The 22075-nt window shown below is 38.4% G+C and overlaps 1 protein-coding gene across 2 annotated transcripts in view; it reads right to left on the bottom strand.

Annotated features, from left to right (window-relative positions):
- KIF4A (kinesin family member 4A) overlaps positions 1 to 22075 on the bottom strand; it is a 129177-nt gene that overhangs the window by 25095 nt on the left and 82007 nt on the right. For both annotated transcript variants that reach the window (XM_082609877.1, XM_082609878.1), the window contains exons 16-22: positions 16049 to 16152; positions 14954 to 15098; positions 14111 to 14221; positions 10351 to 10434; positions 9022 to 9135; positions 645 to 800; positions 420 to 520 (exon numbers count right to left, since the gene is read on the bottom strand). In XM_082609877.1, coding sequence (XP_082466003.1) covers positions 420 to 520; positions 645 to 800; positions 9022 to 9135; positions 10351 to 10434; positions 14111 to 14221; positions 14954 to 15098; positions 16049 to 16152 — 815 coding nt within the window. The remainder of the gene's footprint in view (positions 1 to 419; positions 521 to 644; positions 801 to 9021; positions 9136 to 10350; positions 10435 to 14110; positions 14222 to 14953; positions 15099 to 16048; positions 16153 to 22075) is intronic.

Genomic DNA, 22075 nt, shown 5'->3' with positions numbered 1-22075 from the left:
CTTCTCCCAGGTTGTTGATCTTCTGGTATCATTTCTTGGGTTCCTCTAAAGTTTTGTTTTTAGTCAGTTCTTGTGGTATATGATAAAGACCATAGGCTTTGGAATTAGATAAACTGAGTTTTGAATCCCAGTTCTGTATAAACTTTAGCAAATTTTTTAAGATCTTTGAACTCTAGCTTAGATCTCTAAAGTGAGAAGAATGATACTTACCTCACAAGGTATACCTCATAGGGAGAGACTGAATGAGAAAACGTATCTAACATGTCTAGTGAAGTGTATAGCTCAAAAAATCATTACTTTCTCTTGTATCTCCTACATCACAAAGCTTCTGAAAAACAAGCTTTTGAATAACTGATTGATAGGTTCTATTTTGATTCAAGGCATAAATTTTTATAATGCCTTAGACATAGTCCCATTACCTGAGTTCCATTTCAGTCTCTAGGCTTTCAATCTGCTTTGTAATGGAATCCTCTGACTCAGAAACTTGACCACGCAGTTCAGCAAGTGAGAATGTACGCCTCTGTAAAGAAGAATATTGGGGATGAGGGTGAAGTACTACTTGGAAAGTAATTCTCCAAAGTAGTGAGGGCTTCTGGGGAGTGTGGAGTCTGATCATTGGTAACATATTTCCATAGGGCACTTACGCGGAGTTTAGGAGGTGGATTCTCCCCAGATTCCACTTTTTCTTTGAGTTGAGCCACATCCTGAGCCAGGATCTTTCTGTCTTCAAGAAGGTCACTCAGATGGCGTTTGGCTTCCTCAGTACTGACCATAACCTCAATTTCATTTCCAAGCCAACTCTAGAAGATAAATCAGTGATGTTGGGTTAGGGATGAGTAATCTCTGGCCCATGGGCTATATTCAGCTCCAGATTTAATTTCACTTGGACTAGAGCCCAAGTGACTAGAAGTGAGATTTCCATTTGTGCCTACACTGACCAAAAATCCCAATAATGCTCTAAGAGCCTTTAACAGCAATATCCCAAAAGGTCACAAGAAAAGTTTTCTGCAGAAAATCTTTCTCCAGATATCCTAGCATTTCTATGTATTCTGTCTTTACCTTCTCCACTTTCTCCTTAACCTTTGTCCTTAACAAGTCATAATATAGAACTGAAGTATATTTAGATTATCTGTTCTATTTAATAAATAGATAACTATTATTAATCTTTAAAATAGATGAATGGAATTTTTTAAAAAAGCAAACAAAATTAACTAAATTCAGTTTTTAAAAAAGTAACCATCCCTGAGAAACCTTTCACTTTTGGATGAAGATATACCATGCTAAGAGTAATCAAAGAAAGCTGGAGTGGATATATTAATATCAAATAATATAGAATTTACTTCAAAGAATATTATTAAGAAGAACAAAGACTGGAGGTATCATGCTCCTTGATTTCAAACTATACTACAATGCCACAGTAATCAAAACAGTACGGTACTGGCACAAAAACAGACACATGGATAAATGGAACAGAATAGAGGGCCCAGAAATGAACCCACACTTATATGGGTAATAAATCTATGACAATGGAGGCAAGAATATACCAATGGGGAAAAGACAGCCTCTTCAATAAATGGTGATGGGAAAACTGGACAGCTAGATGCAAAAGAATCAAACTGGACTACTCTCTCACACCATGCACAAAAATAGATTCAAAATGGATCAAAGACCTAAATGTAAGACCCAAAACGATAAATCTTTTTAGAAGAAAACATAGGCAGTAAGCTCTTTGACATCAGTCTTAGTAATATTTTGGGGGCTATGTCTCCTCAGGCAAGGGAAGAAAAGCAAAAATAAACAAATGGGATTATATCAAACTAAAAGCTCTTGCACAGTGAAGGAAACTATCAACAAAAGGCCACCTACTGAAGGGGAGAAGATATTTGCAAACGATATATCTGATATGGGTTAATATCCAAAATACACAAAGAACTCATACAATTCAACATCAAAAACAAACAAACAAACAAACAAAAACGAACAACCAGGTTTAAAAGTGGATAGAGGATCTGAATAGACATTTTTCCAAAGAAGACATACAGATGGCCAACAGGCACATGAAAAGATGTTCAACATGGCTAATCATCAGGGAAATGCAAATCAAAACCACAGTGAGATATCACCTCACACCTGTCAGAATGGCTATTATCAAAAAGACAACAAATAACAAGTGTTGGTTATCCATTTTAAATACAGCAGTGTGTATACCTGAAACTGTCACAACATTGTTAATCAACTGTATTCTAATATAAAATAAAAAGTAAAAAAACAAAAACAAGTGTTGGTGAGGATGTGGAGAAAAGGGAACCCTCATGCACTGTTGGTGGGAAGGTAAATTGGTGCAGCCACTATGGAAAACAGTATGGAGATTCTCAAAAAATTAAAAATAGAACTTCCATATGATCCAGCAATTCCACTCCTGGGTATTTATCCAAAGAAAACAGAAACACTAATTAGAAAAGACATATGTACCTCTATGTTCATTGCAGCATTATTTACAATAGCCAAGATACGGAAGCAGCCTAAGTGCCACCAATAGATGAATGGATAAAGAAGATGTGAGATATATATATGTATATATGATGGAATATTACTCAGCCATAAGAATGAAATCTTGCCATTTGTGACAACATGAATGTACCTAGAGGATATTATGCTTAGTGAAATAAGTCAGACAGAGAAAGACAAAAACTGCGTGATTTCACTTATAAGTGGAATCTAAAAAACAAAACAAATGAACATAACAAAACAGAAACAGTTATAGATATAGGGAACAAACAGGTGATTGCCAGGGGGAGGGGCATAGAGGGAGGAAAGAAATAGGTGAGGGAGATTAAGAGGTACAAACTTCCAGTTGCAAAATAAAGGAGTCAAGGGTATGAAATGTACAGTGTGGGGAATATAGTCAATAACTATATAATATCTTTGCATGGTGACATACTGCAACTAGACTTATCATGGTGATCATTTAAAAATGTATAGAAATATTGAATCACTGCTGTGTAATAGGAACTAACATAGTGCTGTAGGTCAATTATACTTCAAAAATAAACAAACTAACAAACTCATAGAAAAAAAGATCAGATTTGTGGTTACCAGAGAGGCAGTCAAAGGTACAAACTTCCAGTTATAAGATTAAGTAAGTACTAGGGATGTAATGTACAACATGATAAATATAATTAACACTGCTGTATGCTATATATAAAAGTTGTTAAAAGACTAAATCCTAAGAGTTCTCATCACAAGAAAAAGAATTCTTTTCTATTTCTCTCTCTCTCTTTTTTTTTTTTTTGCGGTACGCGGGCCTCTCACTGTTGTGGCCTCTCCTGTTGTGGAGCACAGGCTCCGGACGCGCAGGCTCAGTGGCCACAGCTCACGGGCCCAGCCACTCCGCGGCATGTGGGATCTTCCTGGACCGGGGCACGAACCCATGTCCCCCGCATCAGCAGGCGGACTCTCAACCACTGTGCCACCAGGGAAGCTCTATTTCTTTAATTTTGTATCTATATGAATGATGGATGCTCACTAAACTTATTGTGATAATCATTTCAAGATGTATACAAGTCAAATCACTATGCTGTACACCTTAAACTTTTGCAGTGCTGTTTATCAATTTATCTCAGTAAAACTGAAAGAAAAAAGAGGAATATTATCAAGGATAAAGAAAAGATAATTTCATAATGGTAAGGGAGTCAATTATTCAAGAGAACTTAATCCTTAATGTTTATGCCCCTAATATACAAAGCACCAAAATATCTGAAACAAAATCATATATAAGCCAACAAAGGAGATAATATGGAATCATAAAAATACTCAATTGATCCAAAAGAAGCCAGAAAACAAGGAAAAGGGAATGAAGAACAGATGGGACAAATAGAAAACAAATAGCAATATGATAGATTCAAATCAACCCATATCAATAATCACATTAAATGTAAATGGTCTAAACACCCCAATTAAAATGCAGATTGTCAGACTGGATTAAAAAAGCTAGACTCAACTGTATACTGCCTACAAGAAAAACACTTTAAAAACACACAAAGGCACAAAGAGGTTAAAGCTAAAAGGATTTAAAAAAATATACCATGTGAACATTAAAAGAAAGCTGGAGGGACTATATTATTATCAGAAAAAGTAGATTTCAGAACAAAGAATATTGCTAGGGATAAAAATGATCATAATAATAAACTTTTTTTTTTTTTTTTTTTTAGCGGTACGTGGGCCTCTCACTGTTGTGGCCTCTCCCGTTGCAGAGCACAGGCTCCGGACGCACAGGCTCAGTAGCCATGGCTCACGGGCCCAGCTGCTCCACGGCATGTGGGATCTTCCCAGACCGGGGCACGAACCTGCGTCCCCTGCATCGGCAGGAGGACTCTCAACCACTGCGCCACCAAGGAAGCCCTAAACTTATTATTATTATAATAAACGGATCAATTAATCTTATATGTTTATGCCTCTAAAAACAGAGCTTCAAAATATATGGAGCAAAACCAGAACTATAATAAGAAAAAGACAAATCCATAATTCTAATTGAAGATTTCAATACCCATCTCTAAGTAACCGATAGAACAAGTAGGCAGAAAATCAGCAAGAATACAGTAGAAATGAATGGCACAATCAATCAAATTAACATGATTGACATTTATAGAACACTCTATCCAACAATAGCAGAATATACATTCTTCTCAAGTACACACAGTTTGAACATTTGCCAAGACCATATTCTAGGCCGTAATAAGTCTCAATAAATTCAAAGGATTCAAGTTATATAAAGGATACTCTCTAACCATAATGAAATTAAATTATAAATCATAACAGAAAGATATTTGGAAAAATCCCCTAATATTTGGAAACTAAATAACATCATTTTAAATAACTGTGGATCAAAGAAGAAATCAACAGGGAAATTAGAATGCATTTTGAATTGAATGAAAACATAACTATCAAAATTTGTGGGATGTCATTAAAGGAGTATTGAAGGGGAAATTTATAGCACTAAATGTTTATACTAGAAAAGAAAAGAACTCAAATCAATGACCTCAGGTTCCACTTTTAAGAAACTTAAAAAAAAAGCCAATTAAATCCAAAGCAGAAATAAGGAAATAATAAAGGTCAGATTGGAAATTAATGAGCTAGGGTTCTGGGGGTATTGTTTTTAATTGTGGTAAAATATACATAACATAAAATTTACTTTTTTTTTTTTTTGCGGTACACGGGCCTCTCACTGTTGTGGCCTCTCCCGTTGTGGAGCACAGGCTCCAGACACGCAGGCTCAGCGGCCATGGCTCAGGGACCCAGCTGCTCTGCGGCATGTGGGATCTTCCCAGACCAGGGCACGAACCCGTGTCCCCTGCATCGGCAGGCGGACTCTCAACCACTGCACCACCAGGGAAGCCCTAAAATTTACTATTTTAACCATTTGTAAGAATGAGCTGGTTCCTTGATAAACCTTAGCCAAACTGATCAAGAAAAAGGAGAGGGCTTCCCTGGTGGCGCAGTGGTTGGAAGTCCGCCTGCCGATGCAGGGGATGTGAGTTTGTGCCCCGGTCCGGGAGGATCCCACGTGCTGCGGGGTGGCTGGGCCCATGAGCCATGGCCGCTGGGCCTGCGTGTCTGGAGCCTGTGCTCCGCAGCGGGAGAGGCCACGGCAGTGAGAGGTCCGCATACTGCAAAAAAAAAAAAAAAAAGAGGAGAAAAGACACAAAATATCAATAACAGGAAGGAGATAGAGGACATTACTAGAGTTTTTACACACATTAGAAGGATAATAAAGGAATATTATGAATAACTTCACACCAATAAATTTGACAATATAGACAAAACACACAAACTACCAAAGCTCACTCAAGAGGAAATATATAACCCGAACAGCCCTATATCTATTTAGAAAACTAAATTACAGTTAACCCCTCCTCCCCACCAAAAGCAACAACTAACAAAAACATCCTTCAGTTCCAGATGGCTTAACTTGTGAACTGTACTAAACTTCCTCTTCTTTTTTTTTTTAAGGATTTTTATTTTTATTTTTAAAAATATTTATTTATTTATTTATGGCTGCATCGGGTCTTAGTTGCGGCATGCCGGATCTTTTGTTGCAGCGTGTGGGCTCCGTAGTTGTGGCGCATGGGCTCCAGAGCGTGTGGGCTCTGTAGTTGCGGCACGCGGGCTCAGTAGTTGCGGTGCGTGGGCTTAGCTGCCCCATGGTGTGCGGGATCTTAGTTCCCTTACCAGGGATGGAACCCGCAATCCCCTGCATTGGAAGGCGGATTCTTAACCACTGGACCACCAGGGAAGTCCCCGTACCAAACTTTTAAGGAAAAAATAATATTAGTTCTATACAAACTCTTACAGACAATTGAAGAGGGGGCAATAGTTTCTAATGTATTCTAAGAGGCCTTGATACCAAAATCAGACAAAGACACTACAAGAAAACAACAGACCAATATCCCTCATGAACACAGATGCAAAAATTTCACACGAAATTTTTATTTTAGCAAAATTTTAATTTTATGTATTGTTGAATTCAACAGTACATAAAAAGGATGATATATCACAACCAAGTGGAATTTATTCAAAGAATGCAAGGCTGGTTCCATATGTGAACATCAAAGTCATTCACCAAATCAACAAACTAGAGACAAAAAGTATTTGACAAAATTTATATACACTCATTGGAAATTCCCTGGTGGTCCAGTGGTTAGGACTCGGCACTTTCACTGCTGGGGGCCTGGGTTTGATCCCTGGTCAGGGAAGTAAGATCCCACAAACTGCGCGGCATGGCCAAAAAAAGAAAATTATATCCACTCAGGATAAAAACTCACAGCAAACTAAGAATAGATAAGAACTTCCTTAAGCTGATAAAGAGCCTCTATGAAAAACCTATAGCTAATGTCATACTTAATGGTAAAGACTGAATACTGTTCCCCTGAGATCAGGAATAGCAGAAGGGTTTCTACTGTCACTACTCCTATTCAACATCATCCTGAATGTCCTAGCCAGTGCAACAGGGCAAGTAAAATAAATAAAAGACATATAGATTATAAAGGAAGAAATAAAACTATTTATAGATGGCATGATTGTCTATGTAGAGAGTCCCAAAGAACCTACAAAATAGCCACTAAACTAATAAAACCAGAAGATAAAAGTTAATATACAAAAATCAGTTGTATTTCTATATACCAGCACTGAACAACTAGATAAATAATTTGGCAGTTTTTCATTTTTTTTAACTTTTTATTATTTTGATATTATTAGATTTTTAAAAATTTTATTTTTGGCTGTGTCAGGTCTTAGTTGTGGCACGTGGGATCTTTGTTGCGGCATGTGGGATCTTTCGTTGCAGCTCTCGGGCTCTTTGTTGAGGCACAAGGGCTTCTCCCTAGTTGTGGCGCATGGGCTCTGTAGTTTGCAGCACTCGGGCTCTCTAGGTGAGGTGCGCACACTCAGTAGTTGTGGTGTGCAGGCTTAGTTGCCCCGCGGCGTGTGGGATCTTAGTTCCCCTACCAGGGATCGAACCTGCGTCCTCTGCATTGGAAGGTGGATTCTTTACCACTGGACCACTAGGGAAGTCCCTTGGCAGTTTCTTATAAAGTTAAACATACACTTACCATATGACCGAGCAATCCCACTCCTAGGTATTTACCCAAGTGAAATGACTACCTTTGTTATACAGAAACCTGTATGTGAATGTCTTTATAGTGGCCTTATTCATGATCACCAAAAACTAGGAAAAAAAAAAAGACTCCAAGATAACCTTTAACAGGCAAATAGATAAACTGTGGAACATCCATACGATGGAATAATACAGGCAACAACATGGATGAATATCAAATGCCTTATGCTAAGTGAAAGAAGCCATACTGTATGTTTCCAATTATATGACACTGATGCAATGCAAAGTGAAAATAATAATGACAGAATACAGATCAGTGTTTGTGAAGGTCCAGCATATGGATGTGGGAGAAACTGACTACAAAGTGTTATAGGGGAATATAGAACTATTCTATATTTTTATTGTGGTGGTGGTTATACACCTATATATGATGTTAAAACTTGCAGAACTACAGTAAAAAGGGTAGATCTTACTGTACATCAGTTATACCTTAATAAAATAAATTGGAAGAAAATCAATGTCATTTGCCATACTGAATAAAAACAAACAAACCAACTATAAGATCGTAAGATCACCTCAAGAAGATTATCTCAAAAAGATCAGAAACCATAAGGTCATCTCAAGAAGATTCAGAAAAAACTTTTGAAAAAACCCAACATCTATTCATCATAAAAACTTTCAGCAAACTAGGAATAGACAAGAACTTCTTCAACCTGATAAAGAACATATATAGAAAACCTATAGCTAATATCGTACTTAATGGTGAAAGGCTGAATGCTTTCTCTCTAAGATTGGGAACAAAGCAAGGATGCCCTCTTTTCACCTATTCTATTCGATATTTTATTGGAGGTTCTAGCAAGTACAATAAGGCAAGAAAGTTTTTTTTTTAAGGCATACAGAATGGGTAAGGATAAATAAAATTGTCCCTATGTGCAGATGATGTGATCGTCTATGTAGAAAATCCAGTGACAGAAAGCAGATTAATGGCTGCCTGGAGATGGGGCATAGAGGGATAGACTGGGGAGGGGAGGGAGGGATTACAAAGGGGTACGAAGAAAGTTTTGGTCCTGATGGACACTGACTTTATCTTGATTGTGGTGATGATTTAATGGGTGCATATCTGTGTCAAAACTTATTAAACTGTACACTTTAAATATGTATAACTTATTGTAGGTAAAGTATACCTCAATAAAACTTAAAAAATTAACTGAACAGGGGCAGGGATAGAAAGGGTTCACTACTCATGGTCTTTAACAACCGTTCAGAGACAATCATATCTTTAGGAAATAACGCTTTCAGGTAGAACTCCAGATTTTGTAGTGTTTACTTCTAAACGAAAAGACAGCTACTTCCCATTTTTTCCTATCCCCAATGTACATAAGACAAATGGCAGTTCAAGTTGTCCATACCTTCACTCGAGCTGTAGTGCCTTCCATTCCACGGCTCTGAGTCTCCTTCCGCTTTTCTGCGACCTCTCGTTGTTTTTGGAGAGCATCCTTGAGACGCTTGTTGGCAGCTGCTGCCTAAATAAAAATGGCTCATAGTAATGTTGAATTGAAGGGTAGAAAGAACATTCTTCATTAATTATGTATCTGATGATTCATACAGCTAATCATCTGAGAAATACAAATTAGAACCCAGTGAGATGCTTTTACTCAAACCCTGGAGTGGCTACGATGAAAAATAAAATGACTGACAATCCCCAGGTTAGTGAGGGTATGGAGCAACTGAAACTCTTATCCATGGCTGGTGTGAGTAAACTTTGGTTTACAAATACCATGGAAGATGGTTTGTCATTATTAACTAAACTTGAACATACACAATCCCTGCGATTCATCATTTCCCCACTAGGTATAACTCACCAGAAATGCTCACGTACCTGTGCCAAAAGATACTGAAATGCAAGTTCAGAGCAAACCACCCCTACGTGCAACAGCATTGGTGTTTATTACAATTCTACTACCAAATGAAAGAAACAAGATGCACTTCATTCTCTGTAATTCCCTTCAAAACCAGGAAAAATAATTTGTAGTGTTAGAAGTCAGGACAGCCGTTACCTCTGAGGAAGAGGGAAGGACTCGTCATTTGGAGAGAGAACAAGTGGGGGGTGGGGATGAAGTTCTAAGGTTCTAGTAGTGACTTGTTTGTCTTAGGTTGATGGTTGTGCAGGTTTTTTCACTTTGGAATAACTCGTGGAGATGTACACAATATTTGTGCCCTTTTTAGGTATATATATTCTACTTCAATAAAAGAATTTATATTAACATAATAAAAAATAAAGACATTCTAATTTCTAGCATATTAGTCAAGAAAAATAAAAAATTCTATGGGTTTGAATTCTTATAGGAACGACATTTATAAGTCTCCATGTACATAACACTGGTGAACAGCTACTGCTTTAAAGTCTAGGGGAGGCACACAATTTCAAGGAAGCACTGCAGATTGAAAGCGTCTGGAAATGTCATATATCAGAATTACTCTGCTTTTTGTTTTGTTTTGTTTTGTTTGGAAAGAAGCAAGCCCAATTAGAAAAAAATCCTTATTTGAATAGTACCATTTTCAGCAGGTTTTTATCTGCTCACAGTTCATGACAAACAGGGATCAATACTTAGGAACTGCTGGTCAAGACTGTTATCCCTGGTTTCTCAGGACACTGGCTCATTTAAGGGATACTACTCTGCCATCATCCAAGCCTGAAAGTGATAATACACTTGACCTAGCAGATTGGATTTTCTTACCTCCTCAGTTTTACGTCTGAGCACATTAGACTGTTTCTGGAAGCATCTTTCAAGTTTGAGCAGTTCATATTGCCTCTTACGGTCCTGAGAAGAAAAGAGTCAGACTTTTCATTGCTAGCTAAAATAAAACCTTATAATGTAACTGAAGAGTCTTTCAATGGTATAGTCATTATGGAAATCAGTATGGAGGTTCCTTAAAAATTTAAAAATAGAAAGACCATATGATCTGACAATCTCACTACTGGGTATATATATATCCAAAGGAAATGAAATCAGTATCTTGAAGAGATATCTGCATTCCCATATTCATTGCAGCATTATTCACAATAACCAAGATATGGAAACAACCTAAGTTGACAACCTAAGTTGACCTAAGTTGTTGACAAATGAATGGATAAAGAAAATGTGGTACGTGTGTACAGTTGATGCCTGAACAACGTGGGGTTAGGGGTGCCAACCCCCATGCAGTCGAAAATTCGTGTGTAGCTTTACAGTTGGCCCTCCATATCTGTGGTTCTGCATCCATGGATTCAACCAGCTGCGGATAGTATAGTAGTGTAGTATTTACTATTGAAAAAAATACATGTACAAGTTGACCCACGCAGTTGAAACCCATGTTGTTCAAGGGTCAACTGTATATACAATGGAATATCATTCAGTCACATACAAGGAAATCCTGCCATTTGCAACAACATGGATGGACCTGGAGGTCACTGTGGTAAGTGAAATAAACCAGACTGAGAAAGACAAATACTATATGATCTCACTTATATGTGAAATCTAAAAAAGTCAAACTCATATAACCAGACAGTAGAATGATAGTTACCAGGTACTGGGGAGGGGATGGGGGCAGTGAGGAAAATGGGGAAAGGTTGGTCAAAGGGTACAAACTTTTAGTTATAAAATGAATAAGTTCTGGGGATCTATGTATAGCATAGTAACTATAGTTAATAATACTATACTATATACTTGAAATTTGTTAGGAGAGTAGATCTTAAGTGTTCTCCCTACACTGAAAAGAAGGGGTAACTATGTGAGGCGATGGATGTGTTGCAATCAGGAAATGTGATATCTCCAAATTTATTATTCTCTTTAAAGATTGTTATAACTATTCTGGGTCACCTGCATCTCCACATGACTTTTAGGATCAGCATGTGAATTTCTACCAATAAGCTAGAGGAAATTTGGTTGGGATTGTGTTGAATCTGTAGATCAATCTGAGGGGGTATTCCAACTTAAGAATATTAAGTCTTCCCATCCATGAGCATGGATTATTGTTCCATGTATTTAGATCTTTTTTTAAAATTAATTAATTTATTTTTTGGCTGTGTTGGGTCTTCATTGCTGCGTGCAGGCTTTCTCTAGTTGCGGCGAGTGGGGGCTACTCTTCATTGTGGTGCGTGGGCTTCTCATTGTGGAGGCTTCTCTTGTTGTGGAGCACAGACTCTATGCATGCGGGCTTCAGTAGTTGTGGCGCACGGGCTTAGTTGCTCCGCAGCATGTGGGATCTTCCCAGACCAGGGCTCAAACCCATGTCCCTTGCATTGGCAGGCGGATTCTTAACCACTGCGCCAGCAGGGAAGCCCTATTTTGATCTTTAATTAATTCAGTGATGTAGTTTTTAGTGTATAAGTCTTACACCTGTTAAGCTTATTCCTAAGTATTTTATTCTTATTGATGTTATTATAAAAGGAACTTTCTTAATTTCATTTTCAAATTGTTAGTGAATAGAAACACAACCAAATTTTGTGCATTGAACTTATGTCCTGCAACCCTGCTGAACACATGTATTAGTTCTAATAGTTTTCAGTTGATTCTCTAGGATTTTCCACATACAAGATCATGTCATCTCTAATAGAGATAGTTTTGCTTTTTCCTTTCCAATCTGGATGCCTTTCATATATTTTACTTGCCTAAGTGCTCTGGCTAGAACCTCCAGGACAATGTTGAATAGAAGTGGCGAGAGTGGATACCCTTGTCTTGTTCCTGATCTGATGAGGATTCAGCTGTTAATTTTATTGTGATTTCTTTGTATGTGAGGAGTCATTTTATCTTGTTGCTTTTAAGTTTTTTGTCTTTGTCTTTCAACCATTGGACATGATGTGTCTTGGGTGTTGATCTCTTTGCATTTATCCTACTTGTAGTTGATTGAGCTTCTTAGATGTGTAGATTAATGTTTTTCATCAAATTTAGAAAGTTTTCAGTCATTAGAGCTTTGAATATTTTGACTGCTGTTTCATTTATTGTTCTCATGGAGCTACCAGTCTCCTCTTAATTGCTCACCACCAAAATTTCCATTGTTTTTGACAGCACCTTTAGGTTTTAACTTCCCCAGACTCTGTCCCCAAATAAAGTCAGTCCCCTTAGGGAGAGCTGTATTCCTATGGCCTGCCCCTCCCCCTGGGCAGAACCCTCTGCACCACTGCTTAGGACCTGGGGGTGGGGACAGAAGCCCACTTCTCTGAGTGACATCTCTGTTCTATGAGTAGGCTGCTGGCCAGTGGCAGCATACCCTATTTTTCTTGGCTGGTCTCCTGACATGGAACCTACATCCTATGATTAGATGGGTTATGGTAGTCAGACCCCAGTAGTCCTGGTCTTTTGCAGCATGGATACAGCTTCCACCCTCTGCATGGAGGCTAGGTGGAAGAAGGGATCCCCAGATCTCTTGGCTTCTCTTGCCTGAAACAAAGCTTCAGCAACATGGAGCTGAGGGGGATGAAGGGAGAGAGTTGGTCGTGGCTCATATGCCACAGACTATTGTTGTTCTTACTCAGATTTAGCAGATTTCCTTGAATAATTGTTTCCTTGCTGTATGCCCTTAGGACAATACATTTCACCAGTTGTGCTTCTTTTGCTGGGAAGAGAGTCCACAAAGTTCCTCATGTCACCATTCCTGAAGTACTTCTCTCATTTCTTGACCCAATATATCACATTCTGGCCAATTCTTAAAATTACCCCAAATTAATGTCCTTTCCAGTGTGCTTTCCAAGAACATTGTTACTACTCTAATTCAGGCCCTTATTATCTTTCTGGATGATGCAATATCTGCTTAACTTGTGTTCTGGCCTCCAGTTTCTCAATACTTCAGTTTGTTCTACACCTGACTCCCAGATGTATCTTTGGAAAGCAGTACTTTGCTGATAGCACTTTGTTTCTCAAAAACCTTAAAAATCTTTACACTGCTAACAAAATACAGTTCAAACTTCCTAGATCTTTAACAATCCAGATTCAACTTGTCTTTCCAATGGAATCTTCTCCTACTGTCTTTCATCCCACCTGGATCATTCGCTATTCCTTGAATATTCCTACAAAGTTGTCATCTCTGTATCTTTGTTCCTGCTCTTCCATTTATCTGGAATGCCTGCATTTATCTCTTCAAAATCCTCCCTATTCTTCAAGGTCTTTTCAGTCCAACTGGAAGTGTGCTTCCCTTTCTTAATTACATTGGTATTTTAGACTATTTGTAAAGCACAAGTCTCTTTATTTCTTGTATTGAAGAAAATCATGCTTATGTCTCATTTTTCCCCTTTAGACAAGACAGTCTTCAAGAGCAAAACACATATACTACTCATCTTTCTATTTTCCATGGTATCTAGTGGATAGTATCTTGCACGTAGTAGACGTTTAATAAATAGTTGTTAAATTCATGAATGTATCATATATTTAGAGATACCAGCTGTTTGAAGAGAAGCTTTAATGTTAGTCAGCCCAGAAAAGGGTTCATTAGGTAGGACTTTGAGAAATTGTAGTTACTTACCCGTTCTTTTAACTGGATTACTTCTTTGTCTTTTTGTTGCTTCCACTGTCTAAACCTCTCAGCATCCTCTTTCATCTGACGCATTAACTGTACCCGCTGGTTTTTCATCACCTGTAGAAACAAAAACCAGCACGAATAGTAGTCATCTGCACTTATTCTGGGCTGATGTACAGATGGATAGACTAACCATTAAGAAGAGAGAAAAAAATCCAGAGCTGAGCTGAGAAGCCTGCCAACAGATTTTCTGATTACGTTTGCAATACCATTTGCTATGCTTGCATAGACTATACAAATGAATGCTCTGAATAATAGAAAAAATGTACCTACAAGCTAAATCCAGCCCTAAATTCACTGCATATAAATGAAATTTCAAGGAAGTATCTACTAAGTCTCAAGGACAAATCTACCTAGCAACCACTGTATTCGAATAGTTTCAGTACAATGACCTGTAACCACCACTTTGTACATGTCAGAAGTTGAACATTCAATGACTGAAAATTTTCTCCGTGTGTCTGTTGTTTTGCAACCACTTTGCAAAATTATTCCACATGATCATGGAAAGTGGTCAGAATGTCACCACTAAATATTAAGGTATCCTTGCCTTTTGGTTTCAGAGAATCTAACATTAAAACTCTGAATGTCAAAGCAGAGTTTTGTTATTCAGATTCTAGATGGCTAACACAATGTCCTACAAAAGGGACTTTTGTAGAGATTCAAACACTTGAAATGATGGGCCCTGCCTGCTACTTTCTCACCTGCAAACACCTCTGTAGTATAATTCTAAATAAAACACCTATGTTTGTAAGTTTCTATAGGGTAAATGCAAGGATGAGAGTTTATTACCCGTATTTCCTGGTTCAGTTTGGAGACGGTATGCTCTGTGGATTCTTTCAGCTTCAGAAGTTTAGACTGCTCGTTCAGTTTCTTCTTCAGATCAGCTATTTGACCCTCTAGCTCCTGGAGACGTTTCCGGCGGCGCTCACTCAACCTAAACACAGATGTTGTAGGAATGAGGACTAGCAGCAGCAAAGTCTGACTCCAAAAGACATAATATTAGACTCCCAGGTTCACAACCCTTATATATATAAAGTAGGCGACCAGTCACATAGCCATCTTTAAATAATGAATCCCACCCAAACAACCAAAACCATCTCAACGCTGGGAGCTAAAGAGTAAAGGAAATTGTTTGCGTAAGTAACAATGTAGCTACCTCAATACACTACTCTCTCACAACTCTGCATTAAAAGGATGGTTCTTTGAAGGCATTTCACTTCACTTGAGCGTAAGGAATAATTCCGATGATTGTTACACAAGTCTGAGACAGAAAGTAAACATTCAACTTTTAAGAACATGAACTTTAGATACTATAGAGAGATATAACAGAATCACTAAGTAAAAAGAAGGTAGAATAGCCAATAAAGACAAAGGTCTAAGGGAGTGTAGGATATTCTGGTAATTTGTCTTGGTTTTATTCTTAACTTGCTAAGGGATGGCTAGATTGATTTTTCATTTGCTAGTCTGATATTAATTCTATTCACAAACGAATTTACCATCAGCACAGGGACAAAGAAACTGTTGCTGTCTGGTAGGTCTGATAATCTTTCAAAATACAGCTCAAATGCTAACTTCTTATAAAGCTTTCCTTGATCATGCCAGCCTGAACTGATATCTCCTGCCTCTGAACTCTTAAAGCCATTACTGCCTAAGAAATTTATTTGGCTGCTAATCATATGCTGTGTTATGGCATTCTTTTACTGTCACCATGAGATGTTATTTAAAATCTCAGTTCCTTAGCTTTTCTTTTGTTTTAGGTCTCCTCTCCATAATTAGGTTTAAATCCTGTAGGGGCAGGAAATGGCTCTTTCACTTCTCTGTTTCGTCTATGGCCCTTCATACACGGTTTGGGACTTGAAATAATAGTATTGACTTTTTTCTTACTTGGCTTGGTTGACATCCTTCTTTGTTGTCTGAAGTTCAAGAACCAATTCTTCTTTTTCCTTTTGCAGATTGATGACTTCCAATTCTAGATTTTTTATGTTATCCTAGAAATGTTATAGGTCGAGAGAAAGAAAGCATTACAAGGCAAAGCAAGAAAATCACTTCAACATCTCATGTCTTAAGGAACTAGGCATTCAACTTTACCACTTCGATTGCACACTAAAAGCATTTGTACTTGATTTGATGGAGAATGAATTTATATAGTGGGAAAAGTACGAACTTGGAATCCAAAGGCCTGGGTTTAAACCTTGAGTCCAGCACATCCTACCTAAACAACTTAAGGAAAGCCATTTCATCTCTTTTAGCCTTAGTTTCTATGCAAACAAGAGTTAATGTGGCAGGCCTGAGACTGATATCCTAAAAACAGACCTGGCTTGCAAGTTGGACCTCGGCTCATGTCTGGGATCTTGGATTTTGGTAGGATTCCCACCATCTCCTAACTGATAAGAGTGGCTCATTATGCATAAACTGTGTAAACAGTATGATTTATCCTGAACACATGCTTTCCTTCTGGGAGTCTAGATTTTTTTTATGTGCTAGGCAGAGAATGCCTACATGAATTACTGCTGCTAACAATCCTGGACTCCTAGGCTCAGGGGAGCTTCCCTGATAGACAACATTTCACACATGTTGTCAAAACCCATTGCTGGAGGAATTAAGTAAATACTATGTGACTCCATCGGAAGAAGACTCTTGGAAGCTTGCACCTGGTTTCCTTCAGACCTTGCCCCATGTGCTATTTCCCTTTGCTGATTTTGTTTTGTATACTTCCACTGTAATAAACCTTACACTGAGTCCTGTGAGTCCTCCTGGTGAATCATTGAACCTGGGGGTGGTCTTGGGGACCCCCGAGAGTTTTCCTATCTATGTAAACAACTAACACCACCTACCTCACAGGGTTGTTGGGAAGACTGAATAAGATAAAAAGTAAAGATATTTTGTAAACTGTAAAGAGCTGCACAAACATTCTTATATTCTGAACTTTCAAACGTATGCATTCAATAGCAACTGCAGTTCTGCATGCACTTAGAAAACAAATTCTAGAAACTGAAGTTTGGTAGTTTTTCCAAGGTTGGGAAAACTCAATGAACAGATTCCTTCTTGTTCTCATAACCAAAAGAAGATGAAAGGAAACTGGCTGAATGAGTGATTGGTAGCCAAGAAGATTATACGAGGGCCTTAGACCAGTACTGAAATGACAAAAAGAAGCAGAGGCAGGTTAGGTGGGGCTGTATCTAAATAGGCAAGAGCTATTTTCCATGAAGTATACTTTTAGTCCTTTCAATCTAATCAATGAAGACCAATCTCACTGCTTTATATACCCTGTATATTTAAACTGGCAATAACGTGTGTGTGTGTGTGTATGTGTACTTATAGAAGTAACACATGAAAACACTCTTGTAAAAAATAATCCAGATAATACATATAAAGGGCAAGTCCCCTTGACTGCCCCACCCCTGCCAAAATTCCAGTCCTCTCTCCAGAAGTAACCATTGTCATCAGCTTGGTTCAGATCTTCCAGACATTTTCTTCCTAGACACTTACATACTATGTATATGGACATGTACATATTCTAGACATTTACATAGAAATGTAAATGCCGTGTGTGTGTGTGTATTTACTAAATATATTGTGGTAAATGCCTAGAATATATAATAATATATGTAAATAAATAGATTTTAAAATAATATATATACACACGTGTGCATATATGTATGTGTATGTGTGTACTTACTGAAATATGTTAAAGACAAACAGTTACATTATATGTAGATAATATTCTGTAACTTGCCTTTTTTTTTTAAAACTTTGTCTTGGAGATTTATTTATATCAGTGCATACAGATCTATCTCATTCTTTTTGTTGCCATAATGAAACATTATTGTACATGCCTTCTGTGCACACGTGCAAGGTTTTTCTAGGGTAGAGACAAGTGGAATTACAGGGTCATGGGGGTACACATTTTCAATTTGAATAGATACTGCCAAATTGTCCCCCAAAGTGGTTATTCCAATTTACACTCTCGCTAGCTATGTATGAGAGTACTTATTTCCCTGCACCCCTGTCAACATTTGATATTGCTACACTTCAAAATTTTTACCAATGGGATGGGTAAAAAAATATTATCTTGGGCTTCCCTGGTGGCGCAGTGGTTGAGAGTCCGCCTGCCGATGCAGGGGACACGGGTTCGTGCCCCGGTCCGGGAAGATCCCACATGTCGTGTAGCGGCTGGGCCCGTGAGCCATGGCCGCTGAGCCTGCGCGTCCGGAGCCCGTGCTCCACAACGGGAGAGGTCACAACAGTGAGAGGCCCGCGTTGACTCCTGGGCTATTATAATTCATGGTAGTCTTCACTAACAAGAACTTATACCTCCTCAGATTTTTCTATAGCAATTCTTTACAGTGACAGGAAAAATATTGTTTAGAACAAAAAACTACCTTTATTTCTTAGAAAAAGAGAGACATTTACATGTGATTAAAAGGTACTGTTAACATTAAGAATTTATTTCCTTTTAACTTTAAGGTTTGGAAGCTCAAGCATATTTGATTCCAAGGGAATAAAAGGACAAGTTATCCTACTACAGCTATAGCTATAGATCATTACTAGCACCCCCTCATAGGGTTAGAAGTACACTGGGGGAACATATGTTCCTGCGTTTCTAGGCAAGAGTACAAGAAGAGAGGAATAATTTCTCAGCCTTATTGTTAATCCTTCGTTTATCCTGGAAAGGCCAAAATACGTTCAACCTAAAAAAGGCTGCATGTTATGTCCTGTTAGTATGGAGGATTGAGCTATGTATTTAACTTGCTCTCTCCTAAAACCCACTAAAATGACCTCCCAAAAGGGTATAAATCAACATGGATGAAGAGAGCAGTCAAGAGATATAAACAAACTTTTTTGGATGAGGAAAATAGTTGGATAAGTGGTAACTGAATTAGAGTAGAAAAAACTAAACCATGACTCCTATAGGACAAATGTCAAGAAGTAACAAGCCAATTTGTACCATAGCACCACAAAGAGAAGAGGTTTCCTCTCTGGAGAGGCTGAACCTGACAGGCTGGACTCATAGGCAGCAGACACAGCAAAAGGCAGGGATAAAGTAACATACTACTGATAGGGGATTAAATAAAAGTCTGTATAGAACTGGAGAGACTTCAACTCCCTTATTTCCTCTGAGTTACCAGAAATAGGGCATATTGCTACTCTCCCCACACAACTCCAGGCAGGAGAATGAAAGATTTCTTTATTGGAAACTGACCAGCCCAGAGAAACCTATGCATACAGAACTTCCTATTGGCTATTAATGTCTCACTGTTAAATATGAATGGACAACCAAAGATCACTGGAAATTTGAAGAAAGCTTCTTACATGAAAGACCAAATCAAACACACTAAAGAAAGGAATTTGAATGAAACAGAGGCAAGGCAGGAAGAAGAAAACTTCAACAAAATTTAATTTCTATCCTTAGAGATGAGCACTGCATCCATGAAAAAAAAGAAGAGAAGGCTATAAAAAGGAACAATTAGAGGATTTTAAAAAATCTTAGAAATAGGCAAATAAAAAAATTCACCAGAAGGAGTGCAAGGAAATCTCCCAGAGAATGGAATAAAAAGACAGAGAAATAGAAAATAGGAGAGAGGAGATAAGAAAAGCAGAGACTAAATCAAAGAGATCCAATATCTGACTAAGAGGAGTGTAAGAAAAGAAAAAACAGGGACTTCCTGGTGGCATAGTGGTTAAGAATCTGCCTGCCAATGCAGGGGACAGGGGTTCGATCCCTGGTCCAGGAAGATCCCACATGCCATGGAACAACTAAGCCCGTGCGCCACAACTACTGAGACTGCACTCTAGAGCCCATGAGTCACAACTACTGAGCCCGCATGCACAACTACTGAAGCCTGTGCACCTAGAGTCTGTGCTCCACAACAAGAGAAGCCACCACAATGAGAAGCCCGCACACCACAGTGAAGAGTAGCCTCCACTCGCCGCAACTAGAGAAAGCCCATGTGCAGCAACGAAGACCCAATGTAGCCCAAAAAATAAATAAAAATAAATAAATTTACTAAAAAAAAGAAAAGAAAAAACAAAGAAAATAGAGAGATGGGCATTATTATTATTATTATTATTTTTGTTTGTTTTTGTGGTACGCGGGCCTCTCACTGTTGTGGCCTCTCCCCTTGCGGAGCACAGGCTCTGAACGCGCAGGCTCAGCGGCCATGGCTCACGGGCCCAGCCGCTCAGCGGCATGGGGGATCTTCCCGGACCGGGGCACGAACCCGCGTCCCCTGCATCGGCAGGCAGACTCTCAACCACTGCGCCACCTGGGAAGCCCGATGGGCATTATTAAAGAAATAATAGAAGAAAACTTCCCACTAAAGAAGAATACAAATTTCTAGATTGAAAGGACCCACCAAGCACCAAGCACAATAAGTGAGAACAGATCCACACCAAGGCACATGATTGTGAAATTAAAGAATACTTGGGGACAAAGAAAAGATCCTGAAAGTTGCCAGAGGGGAGGAAAATACAGGTCAAATAAAAAGAATCAGGAATTATAATGGACTTCTAAACAGCAACATTGGAAATAGAAGACCATGGAGCAAAGCCTTCAAAATTCTGAAAAACGATTCCACTGTAGAATTCTAAACCCAGCCAAACTAACAAGTGTAAGAAACACCACCATCACCACCACCACCACCACAACAACAACAAAGAGCTATTTTCAGGCATGCAATGGTTTAAAAAGATTTTCCTTTCATGTACACTTTCTCAGAAAGTTGTTTGGGTTGTACTCCACCAACACAAAGGAGTAGCCCAAGAATGAGGAAGACATGGAATCGGTTTCAACACAGAGACGAGAAGTGAAGCAGGTTCCCAGGACGACGGTCCCAGGCTGATGGCTGGGCAGTAGGCCTAGAGAAAGCAAACCAGAACAAAAGATTCCAAGAGGGTTGTCTTCAAGAAAGAAATGGATTGATAAATTACCTGGTATGTTTGACTACTGAGAGGAGCTTTATAATTCTGTTAAGAAGTTTGGAGATAAATTATTGACAGGTAAATAGCAGACTAAGTAAATGAAAAAATGAGATTATTATTACTATTGTGATTATTATTATTATTATTGGCCATGCTACGTGGCTTGAGGGATCTTAGTTCCCTGACCAGGGACTGGACCCCGGCCCACAGCAGTAAAAGCCCCCAGTCCCAACCACTGGACTGCCAGGGAACTCCCAAAATTAACTTCAGGAAATGCAAAAGGCTGTATAAGAAAGGAAATGGAATCATAGTACACTATGTGGCTCAGTTATAAAACTTACGTAATCATAAAATTTAAACACTAAATATTCATTTAATCAAAAAGTGTGATATAACCATTTTGAAAGATAGAGGTGAGGCAGTGTGCATGGGGGGATGTATAAGAGAGCTATATTCCCATCTCCCATAGTGGGAAGTCAATTGAAAATGTCCAAAAATTTGAAAGTGACATAATTATACTACCAACTCTTATCTAGAAATCTGGAGGTAAATGCCAGAAGAAACAGCTTAAAGAACTTAAACTATAAGCCTAGGGAATACGGGAGAAGGTAGTAGGGCAGGATATTGCTTTTATATTTCTGAGCATTGTACTATTTGACCTGTAAAAATGATATACATGCATTTGTGTGACATAAATAAAAAATAAGTTTCAAAAAAGTTAAGACTGTGATAACAAAAAGGAAATAACACCTCTATTGGCAACTCAGTTATTATTTTGTGAGCAACTTCTGCCCTATGGAAAAAAAAGTGGTGAAAATTATTTAGGAGAAACACTTTTCTTGTTTTTACTCTGAAAACTTAGGGGAACCGGTGGTAGAAATGTATGAGTAATACAGGGATTTGTCGAGAACAGCATATAGGACTTTGGGGATGATAGGATATAGCTGAATGGGAAAGCAATCCACCCTTCCCCCTACCAGTTCTGCTAAC

Source organism: Mesoplodon mirus (genome assembly GCF_964341445.2).
Source record: "Mesoplodon mirus genome assembly, chromosome: X".
In the NCBI taxonomy this organism is placed as follows: domain Eukaryota; kingdom Metazoa; phylum Chordata; class Mammalia; order Artiodactyla; family Ziphiidae; genus Mesoplodon; species Mesoplodon mirus.
Note: the sequence above shows the minus strand (reverse complement) of the source record. Positions and strands in the feature narration are given on the sequence as shown.